We start from the raw sequence: 27,763 nt of genomic DNA, 5'->3' as shown, positions 1-27,763 counted from the left end.
TTAAATAAATAAATAAATAAATACCGGGGTACAAATTATATCGCAATGACAGAGAGGAGCAGTCGGGAGGAGGTGTGGCGCTTTATGTCCGGGCTGGCATAGAGTCCAACAGGATAAACATCTTGCATGAGACAGAAAGCTAGATTTTAAAAAGACGCGCACATTCCCAGCGCATGCAGATGGACGCGTTGATTTTATAACATGCACGTCTGCCCCACCCCCCTGGCCTGCCCTTTCTCAGGGCCCGGCACTTGTGTGTGTATCACCATTTACACGCGTGGCTGGGCCCTTTTGAAAATGCACGCGGTGCGTGTAAGTGGCGATTTTTACGCACATGGCTAATTTTAAATTTGGCCGTTAATGTTTGGGTACTTGCCAGGTTCTTATGGCCTGGATTGGCCACTGTTGGAAACAGGATGCTGGGCTTGATGGACTGACCCAGTCTGACCCAGTATGGCATATCTTATCTTTTTATGTACAACATATATTGGAAGGCAGGGCAGGAGCATCTGCGGATCACTCCTGCTCCATTTAGGCGTTTTGGACCCATGGACAGGGTAAGATAGTATCAGAGGTGGTGTTGTCAATTTTGAAAGTTTAGATCACTGCAGGGAGCTGGGCTTCTTTTTGGCACTGACAGGTGGCCTGGGACAGAGACTTGAGAATGAGAGAGAGAGCCTGGCTAAGAATGTCAGTGTGTGAGACTGAGACTAAGCAAAAGTAGGACAGAGTGTGAGACAGAGACGGATACATAAGCATAATTTGCTTAGTTTGGGGGGTGGCAACTCAGCAATAGCTCATGGCCGAATGTCTCCCCAAAACAATGCCTGTGTGTGTGTGTGTGTGTGTGTGACAGAGAGCGAGTGAGACAGAGACTTTTATAATGTGTCAGTTATTGGAAACAAAGTAAACATTAAATGTTAAAAAGGAGGGAGCAACACAGTAATTGTTCAAACAGGGCAGCAAAATACCTAGCACCAGCTCTGTGTCCTCATGTAATGTTTGCTATCCAAAGACATCAAACACCGTTACAGCAGGTGAACGAGTTCTTTCTTCAGCACAAATGCTTCTCCACCTGAGAAGAATGAACATTTGCTAGACAAGCTGAGCTCTGAATTGCAGGGTTTTTTCCTCGTCGATCATGATAATGCTCTCACGCAAGCGCTCGCATTGTACCAATACCATAAAGGAGCCTGGTATGCTTCAGTGCATAAAAAGAAAGTTTTGACAAAAAAAAAAAAAAAAATAAGCCTTTTCTAAAATAAGAGCTACTGGAGAAAAATCCCGGATATCTTCTCTATCTAGATTTTGTGGTCAGATTCTAGAGAAAGCTCCCATGGAGGCTGCAAAGGCGACGTGATAAAGCAACAAGCTAGATTACAGGCTTCTCGTCCTTTCCAAGAAACCAGCCCAGCAACTTGCTACAGCTGGGCGAGTATAAAGAGGGGGAGGTTGAGAGCTCAGCAGCTTTGTCCCCCAGGGGTGGGTTACCGTCCTCCTGCTCACCCGGCTACCTTTGGAAGATGCAGATCTCGTTCCTGCTCCTGCTCGCTCTGGCACTGCTCCGTGCAGCCTCGGCCCGTGAGTATGGCTCATGCAGAAATGTACACTTGTGTCTCTGGCTAAAAGAAAAACTTTAAATGTGCAGTACAGTAATCGGACTAACCTGTTAAAAAGAAAACTGACAAAATGCTATGGCCCCCCCTTACACTTAGGCCTAAGTCAGCCATGCTAGGGAAAGGATCAGAGATGCTCCCTTATTGGGCCTAAGCCTAGCAGCTGTATGGAAGTGATTAGAGATGGTCTCTCATTAGGGCCAATAATTACTAATAGTGGGGATACCATAAAAGCTCTGGACCCTGCCTTCATGGAAAAGTGCACCCTGTACTAGGGTGGGATGGGATGGTGCAGCTTTTCCTAGCCACACACATTGAAAAACAAAGAGTGCGTGCTGTGGCTTCTCCTAACCCGCTTCCATGGCTGAGCTCTGGACAGCAAGGGACTCAGACACACAGCATTTCGGGGGATTTCTGTCGTGCGGTTTATAATCCTGTGATTATGGTGGAAGAAAACAGCTACAGTCATACAAATGTAACTTTCCTGTCACTAGACTTTTATCGTGGAGTTCATCCCACGCTCGCTGTTTCTCGGAGAGACAAAGGCATCGCTGGGTACGGGGAGTCATGAGGATCTGACCCATACGGTTCTCCCCTCCTCCCTCTCTCCCCCCCCCCCTGAGATTTTGATAATTAAATTCAACAAATCACAACCAACCCCCCCCCCCCCTCCAGGCCTGTGGAAGCCCTGGGCGCAGGCTAGGCAGCCGCCTACAGTTTCCGGGATGGCAGCAGTAGCACCGGGCCGGCATCATATGGAGCCTGAGACTTGCTGTAGCACTGGGGAACTTTCCATTTCCCCCCCGCGGCAGTGGCTGTCAGGGGAACCACGCCCTGGCTGCACTTCTGGGATTGTGGCAGTGCCGAAGCTGCCAGCCGTGCACCCAGGACCTCCCCCTGTGCTGGCAAAGAGTCGTTAAAGAGCCCATAATGCCTGCTCAGCACAAGCTGGGGGTGAGAGAGGAAGAGGAAAACTCTTGGGGCTGCCGGGGGGGAGGGAATGTTCCGGCATCAGGGGTGCAGACAGAGGAAAAGCAGTGCTCTCCCAGGGTTTGGGGCACATGGCTTAGTACCCGTCCCCCTCTCTGAGAATAAGCTGCAAATACACGGGACGCTAGTGCTACTGAGATCATCTTGCTGGCCCTTATGGGGATTATTAAAAAAAAAAAAAAAAGAAAATCAGCACCACCCACACTGGAAGAGCAAATACACTTGAAGAGCCGGTGTACTTACACGATCAGCGATATGCTGCTAGTTTCCAGCAAGAGGCTCTCATCAACTGTCTTCCACTTGGTGACGCACGTCAACTTTTCACAAAATTATTTGCTCTCCGTCACATCTCTCTCGAGAACAAAAAGTAAATTGCACACAACACTGAAAACCGCATTCCAGTCATAGGATTCTAGGAAGGTTCCACACCTTCTGCTGGATCAGCGTACAAATGACCTAAAAATATCTTACACAATTTTTTGAAACCACAGAGACCCCCCCCTTCTTCTTCAGATGTTACATCAGAGGCAGTCACACCTGAAGAAGGGAGTCTCAATAGATCATGTATGCAAGAGAAGAAAGACATGAGGAAAAATGAGAAGAAAGGGAACAAGAGATGTCAGAGAAGGGGAAGGAAGCAATGAAGAGAGGAGAGAGGAGAGAGGAGAAAAGTAAAATGGAAAGGAGAGCCTGTAAGAAAGGAGCGAGGAAAAGATAGACGAGAGAAAAATCGGAAAAAAAAAAAGAGACATCAATGCAAGAAAAACCCTCATCCCAGTAACAAAAGGGAGAAAATAATATTTATGGCAGTTTAGTGACTGGAATAGGTAACACGGTGATCTAGTAGCTGCATGGCTCGGATCAAACTGAATTCTCTGCAGGCTGTGATGGCTTCTATTGCATAGATTTATTATTCAAAATTATTTCTATGACTACTACGACTTCTTATTTTAAAATGCAACTAGACATAGGCAGCACTGTACAGAGGCAATTATACTGTAAGGGGTAATAGCGTGAGGAAAACTAGCAGCGCTCATCACTTGCAAATGCACCCGGGATATTGAAAGTAAAATGTACTGCTTTTCTCTACACCCTCCTACTTACCGTAATATCCTAGCGATATTAAGTCGGAGGAATCAAAAAATGTAAACAAATAAATAAAAAAATTTAAAAAACCCCCAAAAATCTGCCCACTGGTCTGCGGGTTAGAAAAGCAGATGCTCAATTTTACCGGCGTCCGTTTTCCTACCCCGCAGCTGTCAGTGGATTCGGAAACTGACGCCGGTAAAATAAAGCGTCAGTTGCTGGGATCCGCTGACAGCCACCTCTTCGCTAATAAGGAGGTGCTAGGGACGCGTTATTGTCCCTAGCGCCTCCTTATTAGCACGACACCTCATTTAAGTAGAGAGTCGCGCGCCCAGGAGAGGTGCCTGGGTGTGCATAGGGAGAGTGGGCGCTCAACACAGAGTGCCGGCTCTCCTGCATTTTTTTACTGTATCAGCCTGTGAAAGCAGTGGTGTTCCCTCCCTCTGATTTCTTATCAAAACTCAGGCACAGCTGTGTGGCCTTCACTTTCTCTCTCAGGCTTTAGTATAAGTTAATAAGAATTGCTATCTCATCATAGACTTAGCGGAATAATTAAATAAACAGACTCTTGCCTGTTCGTAAACATTTCACAGTGCAAAACAGCAAACAGGAGTTCACTCAGAGGTTGGCCTGAGCCTTCAAACTAGTCTGTGTCTGGGTGAAACTCTGAATCCATATGGCCTACCCTCTATATACATCCTCAGCAAAAGTAACAGAAAATGACTCCAACACTGCCTCACCCTCCATTACCTCCTCTCATTGCTTCTCCCATTTGATTTGATTTATGTTCCGCCCTTTCAGGCATTTCAAAGCTGATTACATTCAGGTACTGCAAGAACTGCCCTGTGTCTGATTCACTCTCACACCCAGTCAGTCCCTCCCCCACATATCTTCTCTGGATCTATCCTTATTTCCTCCCTCAATATTTGTATTATTATTATTATTACTTTTATTTCTTTTTATATTGCATTTCTAATTCAATCAAAGTAATTAACAATTAAAATACCTTACAAATATAATTGCAATTAACATTTAAAATGCACTGCAAACATAAATACATAAAAATATAAAATATCCCGCCTGGCTCTCACATCCCCCTTCACCCCTCTTTTTCTCGCAAGCCCTTCTGGCTCCCCATCACACCCCTCAAGCTCTCTGTCACCATTCTTCTCTCTCTCACACACCCCCTCCATCACTACCTCACCCCCACCCTGGCTTTCTTTCACCCATCGGTACTGTCTCGCACATGCACACACACACACACATGCACGCACACACATACATACACACACACACATGCACGCACACACATACACACACGCACACACATGCACACACACACACATGCACATACACACACGCACACACATATGCACACACGCGCGCACACACACATACACACGCGTGCACACGCACACACACACATACACACACGCACACATGCACACACACACATGCACACACACATACACACACGCATATGCATGCACACACGCACACACACACATACACACGCGCGCACATACACACGCACACACGCGCGCACACACACACACATACACACGCACACACACATACACACACATACACGCACACACTCTTTCCTCCCACATGCGTGGAATGCCCTCCTGGAAAAGGTAATAAGGACGAGAATGGTAACAGAGTTCAAAAGGGCGTGGGCTAAATACAAAGGATCCCTAATGGCTGGAGGATGTTAATAATGAAATGGGGGTAATTTTCTATTCACTACTTGGGGTAGCTTGCACAGAGCGGCAGCTGCTAATACCCTTAACAGAAAGCTTGGGGATAACCTGCATGGAGCAGCACTTACTATTACACTATAAAACTTGCTGGGCAGACTGCATGGATCATTTTGTCTGCCAACATTTACTGTGTCACTATACGCTGACTCTCTTATCATCTCAGAGGGCCCCAGTTTGCGTTGCTGATTTCAGGGAGAGGGAGGGAGGGGGGGAGGTGAGGAGATCGCATTCACCTCCCTGCCTGCAACCCTCGCAGTCCCAGCGTACACCCACTCTTCCACACTAGGCTTTCAGAATTTCTCTCCTCTCCCTGCCCATAAAATCGCAGCCCCTTGACGAGTGTTGCAGGTGCTGCCTCTCTCCTCTCCCAACTCTGCCCTGGGCCGAGTCCCTAGTGCTAGGATCCCAGGCTGGGTCGGTGTCTGCTCCAGCTCCTCCCCTCCTTCTGCAGGTTGGAACAAGGCAACAGGGCGGGAGGGGATGAGACTAGAGGGGGACACAGCAAAACAGAAGGCAGTGGCTCTGCTTCTTTCCCTGGGCCCCTCGCCTCCTCTTTCCCCCTCACACCTGCAGTTGTCTGCTCCAGTCTCATTCCCGCCCTCCTGTGGAGACAAGAGTGGGAGGAGGGGGGCAAGGCTGGAGCAGGCATTGCAGAGAAGAAATCATTTGCTGGTTGGCTTCCCTGGCCCCTCCCCTTCCTGGTCCCAGAACAGCTCTTTTCCATTGCCTGGCAGGCAGGTGTAATAAGATGTGCTCGGCAGAGCATACAATTTTACCTGCAGGTGCGCGCACATTTTTTTTTTGTGAGTGTGCAAACGTTACTCCTGATGCAGCAAGGAGTTTTGCACACACACAAAAAAAATGTGCCTATAACAATGTGCATACAGATTAACGCCCCTCATCCAAATCTCGTGCTAATGATGGCATTTAGCTATTTCCCAAATAAATATAGACAATAATCCATGCCATCTCATTTATCAAAAAAACTGGAATGGAAAAGACCTTCATATGCTCGACCCCCACTGAAGCCAGACGTTTGTAAGGTTTCACGTGGATTTAGTCATCGGTCCGAAATTGGGGAAAACAAAAATCTTTCCTCGATGTGCACTCTTCACAAACTGGCAAACAAACAATCAGCCAGTGCTCAAATACCGCCTGAATCGGCGCCGCGTACTTATATCGGCACAATTCAAATGCAGCCGCCACTTATCCCAGAACTTGTCTCGCACGGAATCCTGACGTGAATTCGCGTTTCCCAAGAGGCTGCGTCTGGGGCGTTGCACGGGCCCTCGGTTTTTTTCAAGATAGCGTGGCAAACGAGACCACAGCACAGCAAAGCTCCTGGAGACTTACGGGATTCATATTGAGAAAAGTCACGGCTTTATCTGAACTCTGCCACTTCAAGCACGAAGTATTCCAGCGCGGTCTGATTGTTTTGCCAGTTGGCGAAGAGAGTGCACACTGAGAGAAGATCTTGTTTTCCGGACCGATGATTAAATCAGCTTGAGCGCTTGCAAACTGATTGCTTCAGTGGGTCGAGCGGATAATGGGCCTTTCTATTCACATTTTTTTTGACAAATGGGATGGTTTGGATTATTGCCTGCATTTATATTATTTTGGTCCAGCCTTAAATGTAATTGGGTTTGATTATTGGTGTTAGCTATTACCCACCCCATCCCCAGTGCAGAGAGGTGTGCTGGCTTAACTCAGGTTTCCTTAGCATTGAAAACATAACTCCTGGACAGAGGTGGGTAAAGTTTCCAAGGATAATGTTAGTCAATGGGCGGAAGTTTGAGCTCTAGGGACACACAGAGAACATGGTTTATTTGCATAACTCATGCTTTTATGCTTGCTAAGCATTATTTTAATGCACATTGTATGGGTTTGTGTGCTTAACTCCTGATTCATTAGCTTATTGCATTGGGAGTTAAAATCTTTTTAGCAGATGCATTAAAAAACTGTGCATTTAATTTCAGCATGCCCCTGGCTAGTGCCAGCCGAAGCCCCTGCCAGAGAGAGAAAGACTTTATAATTGGTACTAGTGGTGACCTCTGTTCTGGGTCATGATTAGGAAAGGATCTTTCCATGGGCACAGCATTGGAGGGAGCTTACCATGCCTTGCAGCGTTCTGCTTTTGTCACGCTCACCCTGCTAGCCCAGCCACTCTTAGCGGAGCACAGTCCGGGGTTCCCCTGTGATGGGCTAGGGATGGGGGCGGGGCTTACTGCCTTCGCACCACCAGTCTCTGCAGCCGGGCTGACTGGTCAGGAAGGTGCAGGTTCTAGGGCAAATCAACCACAGTGGGGCCCTAGAAAGCCGAAACTATTGTGTTAGGGATGGGGCCCTCTAACATGCGGGATCCTGGGCAGTCACCCCCTATTTGCCCGTAGCCTTCAGTAGTTGGGTCTGGGCCTCTTGCATAGCTGCACTACTGCTTGGTTTATGGCAGTGGCAGACATGCAGAGTCCATGCATGCGCCAGGCATAACTTCAACATTACAAAAATGCAGTATGGATAATCTGTTTACATGGCTGTGGCCCTCCTGGGAACATATCTGGATGGGCAAGTTATGAAAACATTAAATGCAACTCCTCCACGCATCCCTTTGTGGTTCAATGAAAAAATATGCATGCTCTGATGGTTAGAGGCCATTCTGAAAATACAGTGCATGGGTGGTTTTAACACATTTTCAAAGGGAAATGCTAAGGATAACTTTGCCTTTGAAAATTCAGGTAAAGTACCCACATTTAAAGCACCCACCTCGCTTGTGCCTGCTCTTTTGGTTTACTGTTTAACTTGACAGATATCACAGTAACTCGTTCAGTTTCATCCCCCATTGCGTTACAGTGGACCCATTCAGCCCATTTTTCAAACATGAACACGCGGCTGTACTATGTCCTACAGAGCCGTGCCGAGGTGTTACACAGTAAGGGGAGCTGGGCTAATTGCAATTCCTCCAGGATAGAGCATGTCCTGATATTTAATTGAACACAAGGAGAAGCCATACTCCTGAGAAAATTGACCTGGCGGAGCATTACCACTCCATCCCAACCCCTTACAGCAGCTAAGAAGTAAACCCGGGGTTCACAAAAGGCTTTTAACCAGGCTGCAACAAGGCGTCCCGGGGCAAGGAACTTGTAACATGCACACATGTATGACGTTTCCACAAGGACATACATGCACTACTGGTATTGGAAGGGTATTCGCTAGTCATTAATAAGTATCCATTATAACCGGGGCCTTTTTTTTTTAAAAATGTGTTCATTGTAAATATATTTTTCATTATGCCTTATATATATATATATATATGTGCCAGATGTGAAAATATTAACCCAATGCTCGCGCAGGAGCTTCCGTAACTAGCAGCAATCAGAAGAACAAACGTTGCAGTAAAGAAGCCCAGGCAGGCGTTCCTTGTACTAATCTGCAAAGACCCTTTCGACTTGTAGGGGTCCTGCGAGATCAGATAATCGGGGGCAGGAAAGTGACGCCTCACTCCAAGCCCTGGATGGCCCTCATCACTTTTTCCCTTGAGGGGCGGAGCTGGCACTGCGGAGGATTCTTGGTGAAGGAAGACTTTGTGATGACGGCAGCACACTGCAACGGCACGTAAGGGATTAGCACTCACCTATCCAGCTTTGTTTAGTTTCTCCGCTAGCGTCTAAGACAGTGGTTCTCAATCTTTTTTTTTCCTGTCGGGCCCACATCTGACGGGCGATGCCCGCCATGTGAGACACTGAACGCATTTTGCCATCATATGGGGGCTAAATGTAAACATATAGGCCGCATCCACAGGAACACGGGGGTGCAGAACAGAACTAAGGATATTTCCCTGTACAGCTTATCATACAAAAAAAAAAAGATATTCTGGAGTCAGTAACCGCAACACAAACTCCCTCTGCTACTAAGCATACTGTAAAATAATAATGCAAAACATGAAAATAAACCCTCTGTACCTGTGTGGCAAACCTGCTGTACCACAGCCGCACGAAGTCCGAGGACTCAAACGGCAATAGCCCTACCTGGGAACAGGCAGCAGCGCATTACCATTGTAAGTGCTACTGAGAAAATGCAATAAATAAGAGCCGTACAAATCCCTCCATTCCAGTAAAATAACTTACCTCAGTCACACGTAAAACACAGGCAGATCGACCTTCCCCAAACACAGAGTAAAAGGCCACAAATCACAAAATGTGGAGACTAAAGCTGGAATGGAAACCCCAAGAAGCCCCTCTGCATGCAGAGCAACACCGAAGAACTAGAAAGAGAAATACATTTCCTCCTACAGGGGCCGATGCAATACCCTGAGCGCACTGTATAACCCGCAGATGGAAGCGGGATAAATAGGCGCTAATCCACCCCCTAATGCAATAGAGGGATTAGCGCCTATTTAACGCGCGTCCTACGCGGAGTGAATGGGATAGCGCTCATCACATGCAAATGCACGGGAAGGAGGCTATTACTCATTCACTCCAAATGCAAAAAAAATAAATGTATATCTCAGTCGCACAATTATCACTCAAATATTAACGCCTGCCCAGCTGAGCGCATTGAAAAGAAGGACAGAAAAGCAGAAAAACCTGTACCTCTTTTTTAAAGTAAAAGTAAATAAATAAATAACTCGGCAGCCCATTTTCAGTACTGGCAGACGGCCGGTTATGAAAACTGAGGCCGAGTTTACCGGCGTCGGTCTTCATAACCGGCAGCCGCGGCGGAGTCGCACAAGCAACCCTAGCGCGACCCCCTAATTTAAATATTGCATGGCGCCCCCCCCCCCCCTTTGGGGCACCATGCGCGCGTTAAGAGAGCGGGCGCTGACTGTTCAGCGCCCGCTTTCTACGCGCCTTTATTGCATCGGGCCCCACAGTAAGCAAAGTACATAAAGAGAAGAAATGCACGTTCCCCGAAAGTGACATCACTCCCCCTCCATGGCCCCATCATCCCTCAGGTCTCCCAATTACTCCCTTTCAGTCATCCCCTCACTCTCACATCTCTACCCAGCACTCCCACCCCCCCTCCCCATGTCCTCTTCCCTATTCTCCCTCTCTCCCCCCTACTCAACTCAACCCCCTTCCTGCTCAGCAGCACCACAAGCCCTCTCTCTTCCACCTCTCCTGGCTCAGCATCCCCATCCCAATCCCTTTCCGCAAACCCCCCAAAGGCGAGGAGAACATCAGCAGCACCACTTCCAGGCCCAGTGGGGGAAGATAAATTGGTGTCCTGTGGGGCTCAGAAGAGCAGGAGTCGGCAAAGTCTTGCTCTGATCTGCGTGAAGGAGGAAACAGCCTCCCACTGAGCCAGAAAGAGAAGGGAGGGAGAGCAGCCTCCCATCGGCCCGATAAAAGAAACGTCAACCAACTCCCAGCAGGGCTGATGCGGAAAGAGCAGCCTCCTGCAGGCCCTGCCTCACGCCCAGGACCTCGGGACGCAGCAGGATGTCCCGACACAGCCGTTGAGAAGCAGCGATCTAAGGGGAAGGATCAAGCAGCAGAACTCCCAGGGGTCCGTCTCATGGCTCCAGAGAGAGATTCCCTCAGAAAGCCTCTGCACATCTGGGTCCTGTTTTAACTGGACATTTTCCTACTGAGCTTCCCCTACTGCCAGTAAACAGTAAGCAGGAGGAGTAATCGCACAGAGTTCAGTGTTTGGCTTACCCCTCACTCTCCCCAGCAGTTAAGGATCCTCTGTGCTTGTGGTCCCAGGCTGTACCCCGCACTCCCCCTTCCCCATGGATCCTCTGTGCTTATTCCTGACTACCTTTTTCTCTCTTTCCTCCTGGTATGTAAGGATCCTCTGGGTCTGTCCTAGGTTTTCTTGAATTCTGTCACTGTTGTTGCCTCCAGCAGCTGCTCAGAAGGCCATTTGGTGCCTTCTATATGAAGAAATATTTTCCAGTGTTACCCTTGGATGTATCCAATTTGAGCCTCTTGTCATGAAATCTTGTTCTAGAACTTCTTGTGCCCGTGTTTCCCTGAATGTCTCCTCTCCCTTAGGATATTCACATTTAGGCCTCCAAGTCTCATTTCGCTAAAGCCTGTGAACCATTTTGGCAGCCCTTCCCCAAACTGCCCCCGACTCTGTCTAATACCCTCATGGAGGTGCTGCCTCCACGCCAGGTTAATTCACCTTAAGTTGGTTGCCCTAAAAACCAGATCTCTCTGTAGCACTGGAGGACCAGGGTTTGCCACCCTCGGTCTGGGGCAAGTGGGGGTGGGGTGGCTTTTGCTTTGCTCTGAGGTACAGGTTTGCTTGTCGCCGCTCACCTGCACACTGTCTGCTAATGTGGCTTTCAGGGACATGAAGGTTCACCTCGGCGTTCATGATGTGAAGGAGGATAAGTCTACCTGGCAAATTTTCGATGTGAAAAAGTTCTACCCTGGACATTACAAGCCCGATACCAAGGAAAACGACATCCAGTTACTACAGGTGGAGTCTGATTTTAGCACTGGCTGGAGGGATGTGCAGGGCGTTGTTATAACGTATTTGTGTACTTGAGAACTTCCAGGACTAGAAAATCCCAGCCCCCCCCCAAGGGCACAGGCTAGGCGACCTTAAGGGTCACAGAGAGTGGCAGAGGTGAGATACTGACTGAGGGGGGCAATCTTAAAATCTGCCTGGCTAGGTTCGAAGTCCGCGGTCATCTTTACGAATGAGCCCAGGGACAAAGGAGCCGCACTGCCCTTCTGGAGGGATGCTTTTTTTTTTTTTATTCCCCACTGAAAATAACACGTGTATATTTGAAAATGCAAGCCACGTGCCTCCTTTCTCTCCCCCTACAACCTAAACACACTCCCGGGAACACCTGCAGAAAAACCCTCGCTCTGATGATCCCCGTGCTGGGTAAACAGCTCCGGAAACCGCCATCCCCTCCCTTCCCAAAGCCAACCTCTGCTTCAGAAATTCAGCCCTGGCTACCCAATTCCCCAGTCCCCGCAACATCGCAGGAACCAGAAAGGGGCTGGGCAGCTAGGAGGGGGGGGGGGGGGCCCTTACTCCCCGATTCAGCAACCCAGAGGCAGGAGGAGGCGTGCGGTGGCAATTCCCAAAGCATTGACTCTCTTCCCACCCACCCCAGGCTGATCCTCTCCCTCGGATGGTAGGAGGAAAGCAGAGTTGCTTACCTGTAACAGGTGTTCTCCTAGGAGAATGTGGTGTTCACGGCTGTGACTGCCTGGGCCCCAGCTGCTGCTTTGAAGGGCACCACCCTAGGGGTGTCCCGAGTATTTAAAGTGCTAGTTTGGCCTCTGGCACATTCTCTCCATCACTTTGTTTTCTGCTCTGTTGGGTTTTTTTTAAACTTTAATTACAGATTTCATTGAAGGGGAAGGCCCATTTATTTTATGTGTATAATAAGAAGCAGTGAGCCGACTCATAAGAAAAGAATCCCATTCTGCAAAAAGGAACGGGTTCATAGAAATGCAACATAAAGAGGGCCAGAGCTCATCGGCCCACAGATGTGCTCTTGTGTTCGGAATAAGAGGGGCACGGGTTGCGTGTGACAGCCGTAGACGAGGGGAGGAAAGCAAGGGCCTGCACCTCATCCAGAGGATGCACATCCTGTTAGTAACTGGACTTTGATGCTTACAGCTGCACGGCCGTGCCCGCCTGAGCAAGACGGTCCAGCTCATCCCTCTCCCCAAGAGCGGCAGCGTGGTTCCAGTGAACTCCCTGTGCAACGTGGCTGGCTGGGGAAACTCGCCGGTCCTGCAGGCGGTCGACGTGGAGGTCATTAGTAACCACGAATGCTCAAAGGCCCTGGATGTGAAGGAAGGCTCTATCACGGAGACTATGATGTGCGCCGGCATTGGTAAAGAAGACAAAGACGCATCCCAGGTGAGTCATCTTTCAGGGGGGCACGAAGGAGGTCCTGGGATGGAGGTGCACTCCACTGGCTGCGGTGGGAGGTGGAAGTCAGGACTCGGCACGTCAAGGTTTTAGAGATATAGGGAGCAGGGGGCCGTGTATGGAATAATAGATGGAGCTATACTGTAACTTATGTGAATGTAAAGTCAGATCATATGTTATTTAAACTAGACTAGGCAGGTGGAAGCCACTAGATTCAGGCTCTGGTCTCTGCCAAACAAATGATTGTGGGGGGGAAACCCCATGAAACTGCTCAGCTCCTTGGTCCACGTAGATGAGAGGAGTATGTATGAGGATACACAGCAAGCCAAGCAGAAATGGCGTAAAAACTGGGAGCACAAATGCTCGTAGGCTAGGGCGTTACCATTCCTGATCTGCAAAGCCTCTGTTGCTATCAGAGACATGAGTCAAGGAGTGGAAAACGGCCACTCCAGGTTATAATCTGTTCAGGAAGGATAGGGGTGGGAGCCACGGGGGAGGAGTAGCTCCTTATGTAAAAAATAATATAAAAGTGACTGAAATGCAGGCGGCGTAGGGAAAGGAGGAGACGCTGTGCGGCTGCCTTGGACCGGAGCGATGGCAGGCAGGTCCACAGACACCGGTGCGATCCACAGCCCTCCAGCTCAGCTGGAAGAACTGGTCAGAGACATCCAAACGGTGGGAATGAAGGGGGCGGGGGGGGGGGGGCATGAGAAGGGCCACGCTGGGACAGACCAAGCTCCATTGCCCCCCAGCATCGTGGCTCCGACAGCGGCCAGTGCAGGTCACACATAGCCGGCTCACTCCCAGGGATAAGGGATGGCTTCCCCCAAGCGAACAACAAGTTTGTGGATTTTTTCCTCCGGGAACTTGTCCAAACCTCTTTTAAACCTCCGCTCATGCTTGTTGCCCTGACCAATGTCCTCTGGCAACAAGTTTTCACAGCTCAGTCGTAGGCGGCGTGAAAAAGAACTCCCTCCCGATCTGTTTTAAACCTGCTGGTTGTTAGTTTCACGGGGGGGGGGGTCCCCTTGTTTTAGTTATTATTTGTAAACATAAATAACCGTCCCCTACCTGTTTCGCCCCACTCGTTTTCTCAATAAACGTCCGTCGTTTCCCCTCTCAGCCGTCTCTTTGCCCCCGAGCTGAAGCTCCCGAACCTGCGCAGCCTCTCATCAGAGAGGAGACGCTTCATTCCCTTTATCGTTTTTCGTTGTCCTCCTGCGCACCTTTTCTGCTTCCATTATTTCTTTTTTTGAGATGGAACAATCGGAACTGCACACAATACTTAAGGGGTGGTAGCACTGTGGGTGAATACCAGTGGCGGACCGAGGGGCAATGCCCCTGGGCACTGATGGCCGACTCAGGGAGGCCCATGCAGCTGCCAGTGGGTTCCATCCCACGCGTAGCCGATAAACAGGATGACAGGCTGTGCGGCTGCCGGTGGACCTCATCCCGCCGACGGCTTGGTTGCAACACAGCAGGAAGACTGGCGGGGCCCATGGTGGAGCTCATCCCACCACGGCCTGAAGGGAAAAAAAAGTCACCTCCCAAGTGCTCCTCCTCCTTCGTGCCTGCACGGCCCCAGAAGAAAAACGTTGCTGGAACCACACGCGCAGGAAGGAGGAGGAGGAGCAGCGTTTGTGGGAGGGCCGCTGCGGATCCCACCTCGCAGCGAGCCGAGACGTGGAGACCCAGAGGCGAGCGGGAATGAGAGCCTGCGAGAGAGAGAGAGTGAGTGTGTGTGTGTGTGGAAGAAGACAGGTGGAGAGAGAAGAAACAGAAAAAAAAAAAAAAAAGAGACCCTATAAAAGCCTGTGACCAACCAATTAGAAAACCTAAGATCAGAAAGCAAAGGAATGTGCAAGAGCAGCACTTTCTCTATGCCGATCTTGCGATGTACGAGATCAGCATGGAGGAACTGGAAGCCCCCGCAAATGTTTAATACCGTTGGGCGTGCACAAAGGAGACAGAAGATCAGGTTCAGTGCCAGTAGCAGCGATCGGTGCCTCCCCTATAGCCACGTGGCAGCAGTGACAGTGGCAGCAGAGGAACGAGAGAGGTTCCGAGATTGCTGGCAAAAGAAAGAGAGGGGGGTCTGCCTTTAGTGTGTGCATGTGTATGAATGGGAGTCTGCCTGGGGGTGGGTGTGTGTGAATGCATGGGTGCCTGCCTGGGGACTGTCTGTGTGAGAGTGGGTGCCTGCTTGGGGTGTGTGTGTGTGTACGTGTGTGAGAGAGAATGAATTGGTGCTTGGCTGGGGGTCTGTGTGTGTGTGAATGAATGTGTGCATGTTCAGGGGTAGGGGAGAGATGGTATGGGGATGAATGGGAGCCTGCCTGGGTGTCTGTGCAAGAACGAATGGGAGCCTGTCTGGATGTGTGAATATGTGAAAGAACCAGTGAGAGAGAGAGAGAGAGAGTGTGTGTGTGTGTGTGTGTGTGTGTAAGAGAGAATCTGGGGGAGTAAGAGCTTGTGTGGGGGAATAGAGAGAGTCTGAGAGTGTGTCTGTGAGAGAGGTTGTGGATGTGCATAAGAGCATGTATGTGTGTGTGTGTGTGTGAGAGAGAGAGAGAATAGACGTGCAAGAATGTGTGAGAGAGGATAAAGTTTGTGTGCCCCCGAGCCCCCTAATACTTGACAATGTCAGGGTGACTGGAAATCAGGAGTTCCCAGGTATAGATAGCAGGGGCTTTTTATTTTTACCCTTATTAGCTTTAATTATTGGGTGTTATTTGATATATGTGCTGTTTTGAAATATTTTATTGGTGCTTGGGTAATTTAAAAAATGTATGACTAATTAATAGAAATTATTTTGTCAGTGGTATTAAAATATTCTTTTATTAGTATGGGGCACAGGTGGGCCTGCTGCATGTGTGGCTCGGTGCGTGCCCGTTTGAACAGGCAGGGCTTGTGTTCGATGTGTGCTGGGTCGGAGCAGTGTGAAATGCCTGCGATTGTCTTCCCTGACACGTTTGGAGGCTTGTGAAATGGCGCGGCAGGGGGATGATCCCTTCCCCTCAGCGCGTGAATGGTGGCCATTTTGAATTCTTTTTCGGCTGTTCTCATGCGCGCAGGTGGGAGGGGAAGGCCCCCCACCCCCTGTCTATCCTCAATCTGTGCCGGCCTTGAAGGTCAGAGCAACTCCGATGAGGCTGAGGTGCTCAGCACAGCTCAGCCTGCGCAGCCTCAGCCGTTTTCGACTGATTTTATGCTTTTGCTGCATGAGGCCTATTTGGCAAGCAGCAGGCGCGTGTCCCCACTCGCAAGCGTAGCAGTTAGCTGGAGGAGCATATGAGGGATCAGATGGTGGCTCGGGTCTCAGCCAGTCGCATCCCAGTGGTCCCGGAGGGGGAGGATATGGATGGTGCCGATGGTTCCCCGATGGGGGCGGGAAACCCTCTTGGGGAGGATTTGCCTTTGGACCCTGGCCTGGGAAGGCCTATGCAGGGTGTGGATGACATTCCAGTGTCTAAGGGCAACAACCCGAAGGTTGTACGTTTGTTCTGTAAGGAGGAGTTAGGTCTGCTGATTGCTCAGGTGCTTCAAGAGCAGGGTCTTAAGGTGCCGCAGGAGGATTCGGATTTCAAAAGTGCATATCCAGTTCTCAATGGTTTAAGGGGACTGCCAAGCGATTTTCCTCATCACAAGTCGATAAGGAAACTCGTGGAGAGGGAGGGGAATAATCAAGGCTAGTTTGAAGGTGGGAAGAGCTATGATGAAGCTCTATCCCTTACCTGAGCAAACACTGGAGCTCTTAGAACTCCCTAAGGTGGATGCAGCGGTCTCTGCGGTCACTATAAAAAAGACGATTCTAGTTGCGGGGTCCGCAGCATTGAAAGATCTTCAGGATCCTCCTAAAGAGGATTTTTGAGGTGTCAACTTTAGGTCTTCAGGCTACCATTTGTATGAGTTTTATGCAGAGGGCCTGTTTATGCTGGGTTCAGTAGCTTCAGGATCCTCAGACAAGCTCAGGTGCTGATGCCAACAGGGCAGAGTGTGTAGAGGCGGCAGTGGCATATGGGGCAGATGCCTTATATGATTTGGTAAGAACATCCTCTCGAATTATGGTAGCCACTGTTTCTGCTTGGAGACTGCTGTGGTTGCGTAACTGGTCGGCAGATGTGTCCTCCAAGACTCAACTGGGGTCCTTACTTTATAAAGGGAAGCTCTTTGGTGAGGATTTGGAGCAGTTGATAAAGAGTTTGGGGGAAAATAAGGCGCATAGGTTGCCTGAGGACAAGCTTAAGGGCAAGTGTTTTTTTCAGGCGAGGTCTCATTTTTGAGATATCAGGTGGTCCCATCCCAACCAGAGGTTCTTCGGTACCACAAAAGCAATTTTTGGCTCATGGTCATGCCTGGGGTTAGTCCTTTTATGATACCACTACCAGTAGTGCAGCAGGAGTTAAATCATCCCAATGAGGCGAAGCTGGTCCCCTCCCTCGTTCCTTCTATAAGGAGCCGATTAATTCGGTTTTGCAGGGAGTGGACCAAGATCACTCAGGATCAATGGGTCCTCACAGTGATAAGAGACAGTTAAGTGTTAGAGTTTGCAAGGCCCTTTCGAGAGTTGTTCCTGGTTTCCCCATGTGCCTCCTACAGCAAGCAGAGCGTGGTTCAGGAAACCCCTCGTCGGTTGGAGCAGTTAGGGACGGTGGATCCCATCCCTCGAGACAAGCACCAGCCAGGAAGATATTCCATTTATTTCATGTCCCAAAGAAAGAAGGCACTTTCCAGGCGATTCTGGACTTAAAGAAGGTGAATGCTGCAGTCAGGGTTCTATGTTTTCATATGGAGACCCTCAGATCCATTATTGCAGCAGTTTGCGCGGGCGAGTTTTTGGCCTTGCTGGATCTGACAGAGGCCTATCAGCATATTCCCATTCACTGGATCATCAGAGATTTCTGCAGTTTATGGTTCTCGGTCAGCATTTTCAGTTTCAGGCTCTTCCCTTCGGGTTGGCCACAGCGCCTCGTACTTTCACCAAGGTGATGGTCGTGGTGGTGTTGCATCGAGAAGGTATTTTGGTGCATCCTTATCTGATTGGCTGATCAGGGCAAAATCTGAGGCTCTGTCATCAGTCGGTGCAGAAGGTGGTCCACTTGCTCGAATCACTCAGTTGAGTGGTAAACCTGGCAAAAAGTCACTTGGTCTCTTCTCAGTCGCCTAAGTATCTAGGTGCCCGATTCAACATGCAGCAGGGCAAGCTTTTCTTGACGGAGGAGCAGGTTCAGAAGCTGCTGAGGTGGGTTCTGAAGCTGCAGAGAAAGGTTCACCATTTGCCAACCTTTCCAGTTCCCAGAGTGTGGGATTATTTGCAGGTTCTGGGTTTAAAGGCTTCTACCCTAGAAATGGACTCTAGGGCCTTTGCTCCTATGAGATCTTTGCAGGGGCTCTTTTGGTGTGCCGGGATCTGCTCTCGTTGGAGTTTTTTCTTCCCCTGCCTCTCGAGGGTGCGGCCTGAGACAGTCTGTCTTGGTGGCTACTGGATTCCAATTTGATGTGTGGCATGCCGTTGGAAGTTCCCAATTGGGTAGGCTTACTACAGATGTCAATCTTTCTGGTTGGGGTGTTTGTCAGCACCTATCCTCTCAAGGTTTCTGGGACAGACAAGAGTCATCCTGGTCAATCAATCGGTTGGAGACCAGGGCGGTGTGACTGACTCTATGGGCCTTCCTGCCTCTGATCAGTGGTTAGTCTGTAAGGGTGCTGTCCGATAATGCGACTACGGTAGCTTATAATCAATCGTCAGGGCAGGACCAAGAGTTGAGCAGTGTCCCAGGAGGCTCAGGAGTTAATTCAATGAGTGGAGCAAATTTGGAGTGCATAGCGGCTTCACACATAGCAGGTGTGGAAAATGTGTAAGCGGATTTTCTGAGTTACAAGATGTTGGATCTTGGAGAATGGGAGCTGTCGGAGGTAGCAATTCAGCTCATCCAGGAGAGATGGGGGGGGGATCCTCATGTAGATCTAATGGTGACTCGTCAGAATGCCAGTGTTTTGGTTTTTCAGCTGAAGAAGAGAGTTCGGGGCCGAGGGCATAGATGTTCTGGTGCTGCCCTGGCCTTGGGGAATGCTGCTTTACATATTTCCACCATGGCCCTTAGGGGGAAAGGTCTTGCATCAGATAGAACAACAATCAAAGCGAGATGGTCTTGGTGGCTCTGGAGTGGCCGCAATGTCCATGGTTTACGCAGATCTGGTCAATCTAGCCATGGCTGGGCCGATTCGGTCTCATTTTGGGTCTTCTTCACCAAGGGCTCATATTTTCAGACCAGGCTGCTCACTTTTGCCTAGCAGCATGGCTTTTGAGAGGAAGCAATTGAAGTGCAAGGGCTATCCTGAGGCAGTGGTGACGACACTCTTGCAAGCTAGAAGAAAGTCTACTTCTCTCTCATATGTCAGGGTCTGGAAGGTTTTCAAGACCTGGTGTGATGCTCTGGGGTGCATCCTCTGGAAGCTGCGGTGGTGGACATCTTTTTTGCAGGAAGGTTTAGTTAAAGGTTTGGCGCTAAACTCTCTTAAGGTTCAGGTGGCAACTTTAGATTCGCTTAGGGTCAAGACTGATGGTGCTGCCTTGTCAGCTCATCCCGATATCCTGCGCTTTTTGCAGGGTGTGAAGAATTTGTCCTCCGGTGCAGAGAATGTGTCCAAGCTGGAGTGCTAATCTAATCCTTAAAGGTTTGTGTAGGGCGCCCTTTGAACCACTCAGAAGGGTAATTCTTAAGGATTTGACGCTCAAAGCTGTGTTTCTGGTGGCCATTTGTTCAGCTAGGAGAGTTTCTGAGTTACAGGCCTCATTTTGCTATGATCCGTTTCTAAGAAATTCTGACTCAGGTGTGTCCCTCCCTTCCTACAGTACCTTCTTTTTTACCAAAGGTCATTTCCACTTTTCACGTGAATCAGACAGTGGAGCTTCCAGCCTTTCCAGAGGTCGATGCTTCAGCTCCTCATGTGAGAGAGCTTAAGTTGTTGAATATCCGCAGAGTGTTGTTAAGGTACCTGAAGGTTACTAATGATTTTCGAAGGTTGGACCATCTTTTGTCCTCTGGCGTAGTCCGAGGAGAGTTCTTCAGGCTTCGAAGGCTACCATTGTGTGATGGCCGAAGGAAATTATTGGGTTGGCTTACATGTGCAAGGGTCGACCAGTTCCTGAGGGGTTGTGCTCATTTGACGCACATTCAGGCTGCTTCGTGGGCGGAGGCCCAGCTAGTTTCTCTGCATGAGATTTGCAGGGCAGTTACTTGGAAGCCCCGAGAATACCTTCGGCAGAAAGGAGGGTACTGTTCGAAGGGCAATTACTGAGTCCGAAATCCGGAGAAAAGGCTCCCGCCACCAGGACAACTCTTGAAGCTCTGATATGCTTCTAGCCGACGTGATAGCCACAAAGAAAATCGCCTTGAGAGTCAGGTCTTTCAAGGTAGCCTGCTTAATAGGTTCGAAGGGAGAACCGCACAAGCCTCAGAGAACCAGGTTCAAACTCCACGAAGGACAGACCTGTCTAACCAAAGGATGCAGATGCTTCGTGCTCTTCAAAAAAACGTGACGACTGAGAAAATCCACCTGAACATTGTCGACTCCGGCTATGTGAGAAGCCGCCAGACGGATTAAATGGCACTCCACCCAAACCATCAGACGGTCGGCCTCTGCGGCTACGGGACGACTCATTACCTCCCTGAAGATTGATGTAAGCCACCGCTGTCGCATTGTCTGACACCCGCACCGACCGACGGCGAACCAGAGGAAGAAAACGGCGCAACACCAGATGCACCGCCCTGGTTTCAAACCGATTGATGGACCGTTTCGCCTGTTGCCCCGTCCAACTGCCCTGCGCCGCCTGGGATTGACAAACCGCTCCCCAACCAGAGAGAGGCTGGCATCCGTCGTCACTATCACCCATTGAGGTTCCTCCAGGTCCATACCGCGCTGCAGGTGGGCCAGAATCAACCACCACTGGAGACTGGACCGGGCAGGTTCCAAAACTGGCAATCTGATCTGGAACTCTTCCGACTTCGGCTCCCAAGAGAAAAGAACATCCTTTGCAAAGGCCTCATATGGGCGAAGGCCCAAGGGACTAGTTCCAGAGTAGACGCCATAGAACCAAGCACCTGCAAATAATCCCACACTTGGGGTAACGGTAGGGACAACAGCCGATGAACCTGCACCACCAGCTTGGTGGCCCGCTCCTCCGTGAGGAAGACCTTGCCTATTGTTGTATCGAATCGAGCCCCGAGGAAATTCAGAACCTGGGATGGAATCAACTGACTCTTGGCGTAATTGACGATCCACCCGAGAGATTGTAGCCGGCGGAGCACGGACTGAACCGCTGCTTTGCACAGCTCCTCCAACTTCGCCCGGATCAGCCAATCGTCCAGATAGGGATGGACCAAAATCCCCTCCTTCCGTAGTGCCACCGCTACAATCACCATCACCTTGGTGAATACGCGGGGAGCCATCGCCGATCCGAACAGGAGGGCTTGGAACTGGTAATGTTCACCTAAAATCATGAACCTGAGGTATCGGCGATACCGATCGTTGATACCTATGTGAAGGTAGGCCTCGGTCAAGTCTAAAGAAGCCAAACATTCGCCTGCGTGTACGGCTGCAATGATCAAGCGGAGGGACTCCATGTGAAAACAAGGCACCCGGAGTGCCTTGTTCACCTTCTTGATGGAGGCGGTCCAGAGAAGGGCGACCAAAAAGGTGGAAGGTCTTCATAGAATGACTTATGAGGAGAGATTGAAGAATATAAATATGTACAACCTGGAGGAAAGGAGGAGCAGGGGTGATATGATTCAAACTTTCAGATACTTGAAAGGTTTTAATGATCCAAAGACAATGACAAACCTTTTCCGTTGCAAAAAAATCAGCAGAACCAGGGGTCACGATTTAAAACTGGTTCTGAGTCTTCCTCCCTGTAATGTCAGGAAGTATTTCTTCACAGAGAGGGTGGTGGATGCCTGGAATGCCCTTCCGGAGGAAGTGGTGAAGACCAAAACTGTGAAGGATTTCAAAGGGGCATGGGATAAACACTGTGGATCCATAAAGTCTAGAGGATGTGAATGAAGAGAAGAGGCAAGGGGTGGCTTGCTTGTGGGAATGACGGCTACTACCTGGAGATTAATATCCTTATTCAATAAAAATACACACAGTTAATGTGACTCCAATATTGCTCTATGCTTCAACAGCAAGAGGAAATGTGGAAAAAAGGATTTTCATCCACAAAAAAGCAGGGGAGTAGCTTGCTTGTTACAGCGGTTACTACCCCAAATCAAATAAGCCTGATACTTCACTTTCAATGCACAACCAGCATAGCTCTCTGCTTCAACGGCAAGGAAAATGAAGAAAAGATGATTTATATTCAACATCAACAAACAAGGAATGAATTACATAGTCTGGATAAACAAACTAGCATGGGTGTAGCTTGCTTGTTACGGTGGCTACTACCCCGAATCAATTAAGCATGATACTTGACTTGGAATAAGTATCCAGCGCAGCTCACTGCTTCAGCAACAGAGGGAATTAAGTAAAGAGGATTTTTATTCAGACAACCAACAATGGCTGAATTGCACATGCAGGGTAAACAAACGGGAGTAGCTTGCTTATTACAGCGGTTACTACCCCAAACCAATTAGCTAGATACTTCACTTAGATGCAGCTCCAGCACTGCTGTCTGCATCGATGGTGGGGGTGGAAGGGAATTGGAACCAAAAAGTTACCAATAAGGGCCCTGACCTCAGCAGTCAGAGTAACAGTTTATGAAAATAAATAGGTGTGAAAGCTTGCTGGGCAGACTGGATGGGCTGTTTGGTCTTCTTCTTCTGCCGTCACTTCTATGTTTGAGATCCAAAATTGGGCAGAAGGAGCCCTCCTTCTTGGGGACCACGAAATGACGGCTACTACTTGGAGATAATACCCTTATTCAATAAACATACACACGGTTAATGCGACTCCAATATTGCTCTAAGACTCCAACATTGCTCTAAGCTTCAACGACAAGAGGAAATGTGGAAAAAAGGATTTGCATTCACAAAAAAGTGGGGAGTAGCTTGCTTGTTACTGCGGTTACTACCCCAAACCAAATAAGCATGATACTTCACTTTCAATGCATATCTAGCATAGCTCTCTGCTTCAACGGCAGGGGAGAAAGACTGATACTTCACTTTCAATGCATATCCAGCATAACTCTCTGCTTCAAAGGCAGGGGGAATGAAGAAAATGGATCTATATACAGCATGTCAGAAGGTAAGGTCAGCAATCCGGCACCAAAAATGCCCCTCCGGAGCCCCTGGAACCTGCACGGCAAGAATTTAAACCTCTAAAGGTTGTTTTTTTTTTTTCAACCGCTGTCAACCAGGGGAAAACAGAGCGTCCCTGGGACCACTAGCACTGCAGGGCTCACCCGAGGAATGCGTACATCTCAGGGTGAGGGGAGGAGAGTGACCGACCCACCAGTCAAATCTCCCAACTACACCCCAGCCGAGCCTCTACCAAGGTGACTTGGGAGGCGATTCCAACTCCAGCAAAGAACAAAAGTCACTAACTAGCTTTTTTTTTTTTTTTTAAATTAGCTTGATGTAGCCAAAGAATCCTTCAGAAAGAAAAGGCTTTCCGATAAATTTAAATCAAACACCCCCCCCCCCTTTTTTTTTTTTTTTTTTTTTATAGGATCAGGACCGCAGGTTGTGTCACCCTCATTTGCTGGAGTCAGAGAAAATACTGAAGGATCGCAGGTGGCACACCAGTGTAAGAGGGGGTGCCTTTCAGGTTTTTTCTCCGACTCCATCTGCTGGAAGGGAGACACAACCCAGCGATCTGGACTGATCCTGGTACGTACAGGGAATAGATTGTATATGTAATCCTCCACACATAATGGACATGAACGGAATACAATTTAAAAAAAAAATAAATGAATAAACTGAGCGGCCTGGGGATGAGTCCTAAGGTGGTGGACTGGATTAGGAACTGGCTGAAGAATGGAGAACAGAGGGAAGTGGAAAAGAGAGATCGCTGTGAGGAGAAGAAAGAGGGAGGCATGCCTTAGAGATGAGTCCTGAGGCTGGTTCTGATCATTGTTTTTTGAGAGAAATATTGTGTGAGGGTGAAAAGGAAAACTTAGCTTTTTTTGTAGAGGACACTAAGCTCTGCAACACAGTGAATACCCCTGAGGGAGTAAAGAGAATGAGAAGTGACCTACGAGAGCCTGCTTGGTTGAATGCTGGCAGTTAAGATTCAATGTGAAGTACTGCAGTAATATGCAGAAATTTGAGGGAGCAGGACACCATGGGGTAGATTTTATAAATGTACGCGCGGGCGTACTTTTGTTCGTGCACCAGGCGCGAACAAAAGTACGCTGGATTTTATAAGATACGCGCGTAGCCGCACGTATCTTATAAAATCCGGGGGTCGGCGCGCGCAAGGGGGTGCACATTTGTGCAACCTGTGTGCGCCGAGCCCAGCGCGCGCTGCCTGTTCCCTCCGCCTCCCCTCCCTAACACCCCCCCCCCCGGCCCTATCTAAACCCCCCTACCTTTGTTGGCAGATTTACGCCTGCAGAAAGCAGGTGTAAATCTGCGCGGGCCAGCGGGCTGCTGGCGCGCCATCACCAGACCCGGGGGCTGGTCTGGAGGCCTCGACCACGCCCCCGAAACGCCCCTCCATGCAAGCCCTGGGACTTGCGCGTACCCCTTTGAAAATCTACCCCAGTATGGGGAGATCACCAGAAGAAAGACCTCAAGGTGATGGTGTCTGATGATCTCAAGGGAGTGAAACAGTGCGATAAGGCGGTGGCCAGAGCCATTAGGATGTAAAGATGCATAGGCTGAACACAACCTCCAGGGGAAAAAAAAAGGAAGCTACAAAGCCTCTGTGCATCTCATTGGCGAGATCTCTCCTAGAATACTGTGCCCAGTTCTGGAAGCTGTAATGCAGAAAAGCCAGAGGCAGACAGGCTAGAGCCAGTCCAGAGAAAGGCAATGGGATCTGCACCAAAATCCAATGAGATGAGACTTGAGAACCTAAATGCATGTACCCTAGAGGGGAGAAGGGCTATGGGGAACGAGACAGAGACATTAAGGCACAAGTAATGCATCTTTTTCAGTGGAAAGGAAGTTGCAGAACTAGGTGTCATGATATGAAGCTCTATCAGGCTAGATTCAGAATTGTTTTTTCCATGGAAAATGTATTGCAGACAAAATGGTAACAGATTTCAAAAAGCATGGGATAAACAGAGGACCCCTCCCCCCCCCGAGTGGCAAAAGGATGGTAATGAAGCACTGGAGTCAGCCGCACTGATCCCAAAACAGCAGTGGTACAATAGCATTGGGCTTCCAAAAAGGCTGGGGGTGATCTGCATAGAAGGAATGTGGATACAACCCAAAGCTCAACGAGCATGAGGTAGCCAAATGTTCACACAGCAGCCTCACCACCTTTGCTGGCTGCGGGGATTACTGCAAAACTCGATAAGGAGACAGAGAAGGGCATCTGGCAGTTAGCGCAAGTGTTGTCTTGTAAGAAGCAAAGCTGAATATGGGTAAGGCCCATCAGTAAAAGTGATGGAGGCAGACGTGGAGGGCAGTGGTCAGGTAGAAGATATGTAGAGGTGGTTAGAGGGGGGAAAGCTGGTGTTGGGTTGCATATGGAAAGCTATTTGCTCATCTCCCCAAAGTGGACAAATTGCAGCTGGGCAGACCGGATGGACCATTTTGATCTATCTACTGACATTTACTATGCTACTTCTCACCAGGGGTGGAGTGTCCCTCCTCTAGGACCCCAGCACCTTCCCCTTTAAGAAAATTATTACTAAAAGTACCATCATCTTATTTTGTTTTACATTTCCTAGATCTGCTTTAAAGTCAATTTACAGGAACTACCGTTAAAACCAACCTGCTTTTGATTTTCAGGGGGATTCTGGTGGGCCCCTGGTCTGCGACGGAGTGGCAGAGGGTATCGTCTGCTGTGGTCCTCGACATCACCCACCTGGTATATACACCCGCATCTCCAAATTCATGCTATGGGTGCAGAAAGTAATTGAACACTGAAGCTGGAATCTGGCTGCAGCAGGAAGACGGCAGCTAATGGGGGGGGGGGGGGGGGGAGAATAGCTTTGCTGGGATTTGTTACCTTTGCTGCCCACAGTATCTCTAGTCAAGGACGCCCTTCTGCACCCGCAGCCCGTTTCCTACAGGCCAAGAAGGCAGAGAGGAGCTAACAGTCCATTTCATCGCAAGCATATCACCCTAGGAGACAGAACATGGATCAGATTCTGTTTCCATTCCACATTAAGCCTCCAGGGCCTTCACCTTCAGATAAAAATTAAACAAACAAACAAAAAAAATGTCATGAGTAGGCAAAGGGAGGGAGGGAGGTAGCAGGGGCCTTCTTTCACCCCAGGGCTTACCTCATTCCTTCACTTCTAAGCTTCCTCATCACTGCATTAAATCAGCTATTGTCAAAGTCAAGTGCAGCTGTTTGTGTAGTTTATGGCTAGGCCTGAAAAATGCACTTCATGCATTTGTCAGCAAATGTTTCAAGGCTGCAGGCAATTCCACCTGCTCAGGCTGAGTCGCTGGTGCTCAACAGCACAGATGAGACCTTGCTGGTGCTGTGTGTGTCTGGATTAGACAGATACCTGCTGAAACCCGTAGATCAGAGCTTTCCAAACCTTTACCTGATGTGACCCCATTAAAGTTTACATGGCTCCCTGGAGACAACCAAAACAATTAGCAGGTTCCCCTCCCATAATCACTCCTCACTTCCCTGCACTCCAGCTGAACCTCTCTTTCAGTCTCCAACCCTTCCAGAGGACCTCCTCTTAACCTCCAGCAGAACCTCTCTCCCAACCTCCGCTCATTCAGGCCTTTTCACATCCACTCCGGTGATTCTCTCTCTCCCCCCCAAGACCTTCTTATAATTCCAATCGATTCTCCGTCATCTCCTCCTATTAATCCCATCCTCTATTCCCCTTCCTTCTTGGCGTCTCCTCCTCCCCTCCACACCCTTTTCTCACATTACCCCCCAGCTGACCTTCTCTCATACTGCTGGCCCCAGAAGGGAGCTTCTATTTGAGGCACTCGACCCTATATGAAGGTTTTCTGACCCAATTTGGGAAGCCCTGCGCTAGCTTGAAGGGAAATACCACTACAGACGTCAGAAATCTATGGAAAGAGTGGGTGCCTCCTCCAACAGAGGAGGCCCACCCCGCCAACCCTGCTGCAACATCCAATCACCAAAGCTCATGTACCGCCTTCAGCATTGTATTACATGACAGAAGATTCTCTGAACAAGGCCATTGGCTCCAGGATCAATGCAGCATGAAGTGTGTCTGGACAGGGTTGTGCTGACCCCATGGCCTGCTGCTCTGTATGGATGTGTGCCTGCACAGACTGCCCCCACCACCCCCCATCCCTGGGGCTGCTCTGGATCTAGGTAAAGGAAAATTAGTTTCTTACCTAATAATTTTTGTTC

The 27,763-nt window shown here is 49.2% G+C and overlaps 1 protein-coding gene across 1 annotated transcript; it reads left to right on the top strand.

Annotated features, from left to right (window-relative positions):
• Window positions 1-1,378: 1,378 nt before the first annotated feature.
• LOC115097539 (mast cell protease 1A-like) lies at window positions 1,379-27,763 on the top strand. The gene is made up of 5 exons (XM_029613470.1): window positions 1,379-1,581; window positions 8,905-9,064; window positions 11,749-11,881; window positions 13,043-13,288; window positions 26,200-27,763. The coding sequence occupies exons 1-5, from the start codon at window positions 1,524-1,526 to the stop codon at window positions 26,335-26,337; spliced, it is 735 nt and encodes a 244-aa protein (XP_029469330.1). The 5' UTR covers window positions 1,379-1,523; the 3' UTR covers window positions 26,338-27,763.

Source organism: Rhinatrema bivittatum, chromosome 8 (genome assembly GCF_901001135.1).
Source record: "Rhinatrema bivittatum chromosome 8, aRhiBiv1.1, whole genome shotgun sequence".
Classification (NCBI taxonomy): Eukaryota; Metazoa; Chordata; class Amphibia; order Gymnophiona; family Rhinatrematidae; genus Rhinatrema; species Rhinatrema bivittatum.
Note: the sequence above shows the minus strand (reverse complement) of the source record. Positions and strands in the feature narration are given on the sequence as shown.

Coding starts and splice junctions, on each gene's coding strand:
- LOC115097539 (XM_029613470.1), top strand. CDS start 1,524: ATGCAGATCTCGTTCCTGCTCCTGCTCGCTCTGGCACTGCTCCGTGCA. Junction 1,582..8,904: donor GCTCCGTGCAGCCTCGGCCC/GTGAGTATGGCT, acceptor TTCGACTTGTAG/GGGTCCTGCGAGATCAGATA. Junction 13,289..26,199: donor AAGACAAAGACGCATCCCAG/GTGAGTCATCTT, acceptor TTTGATTTTCAG/GGGGATTCTGGTGGGCCCCT.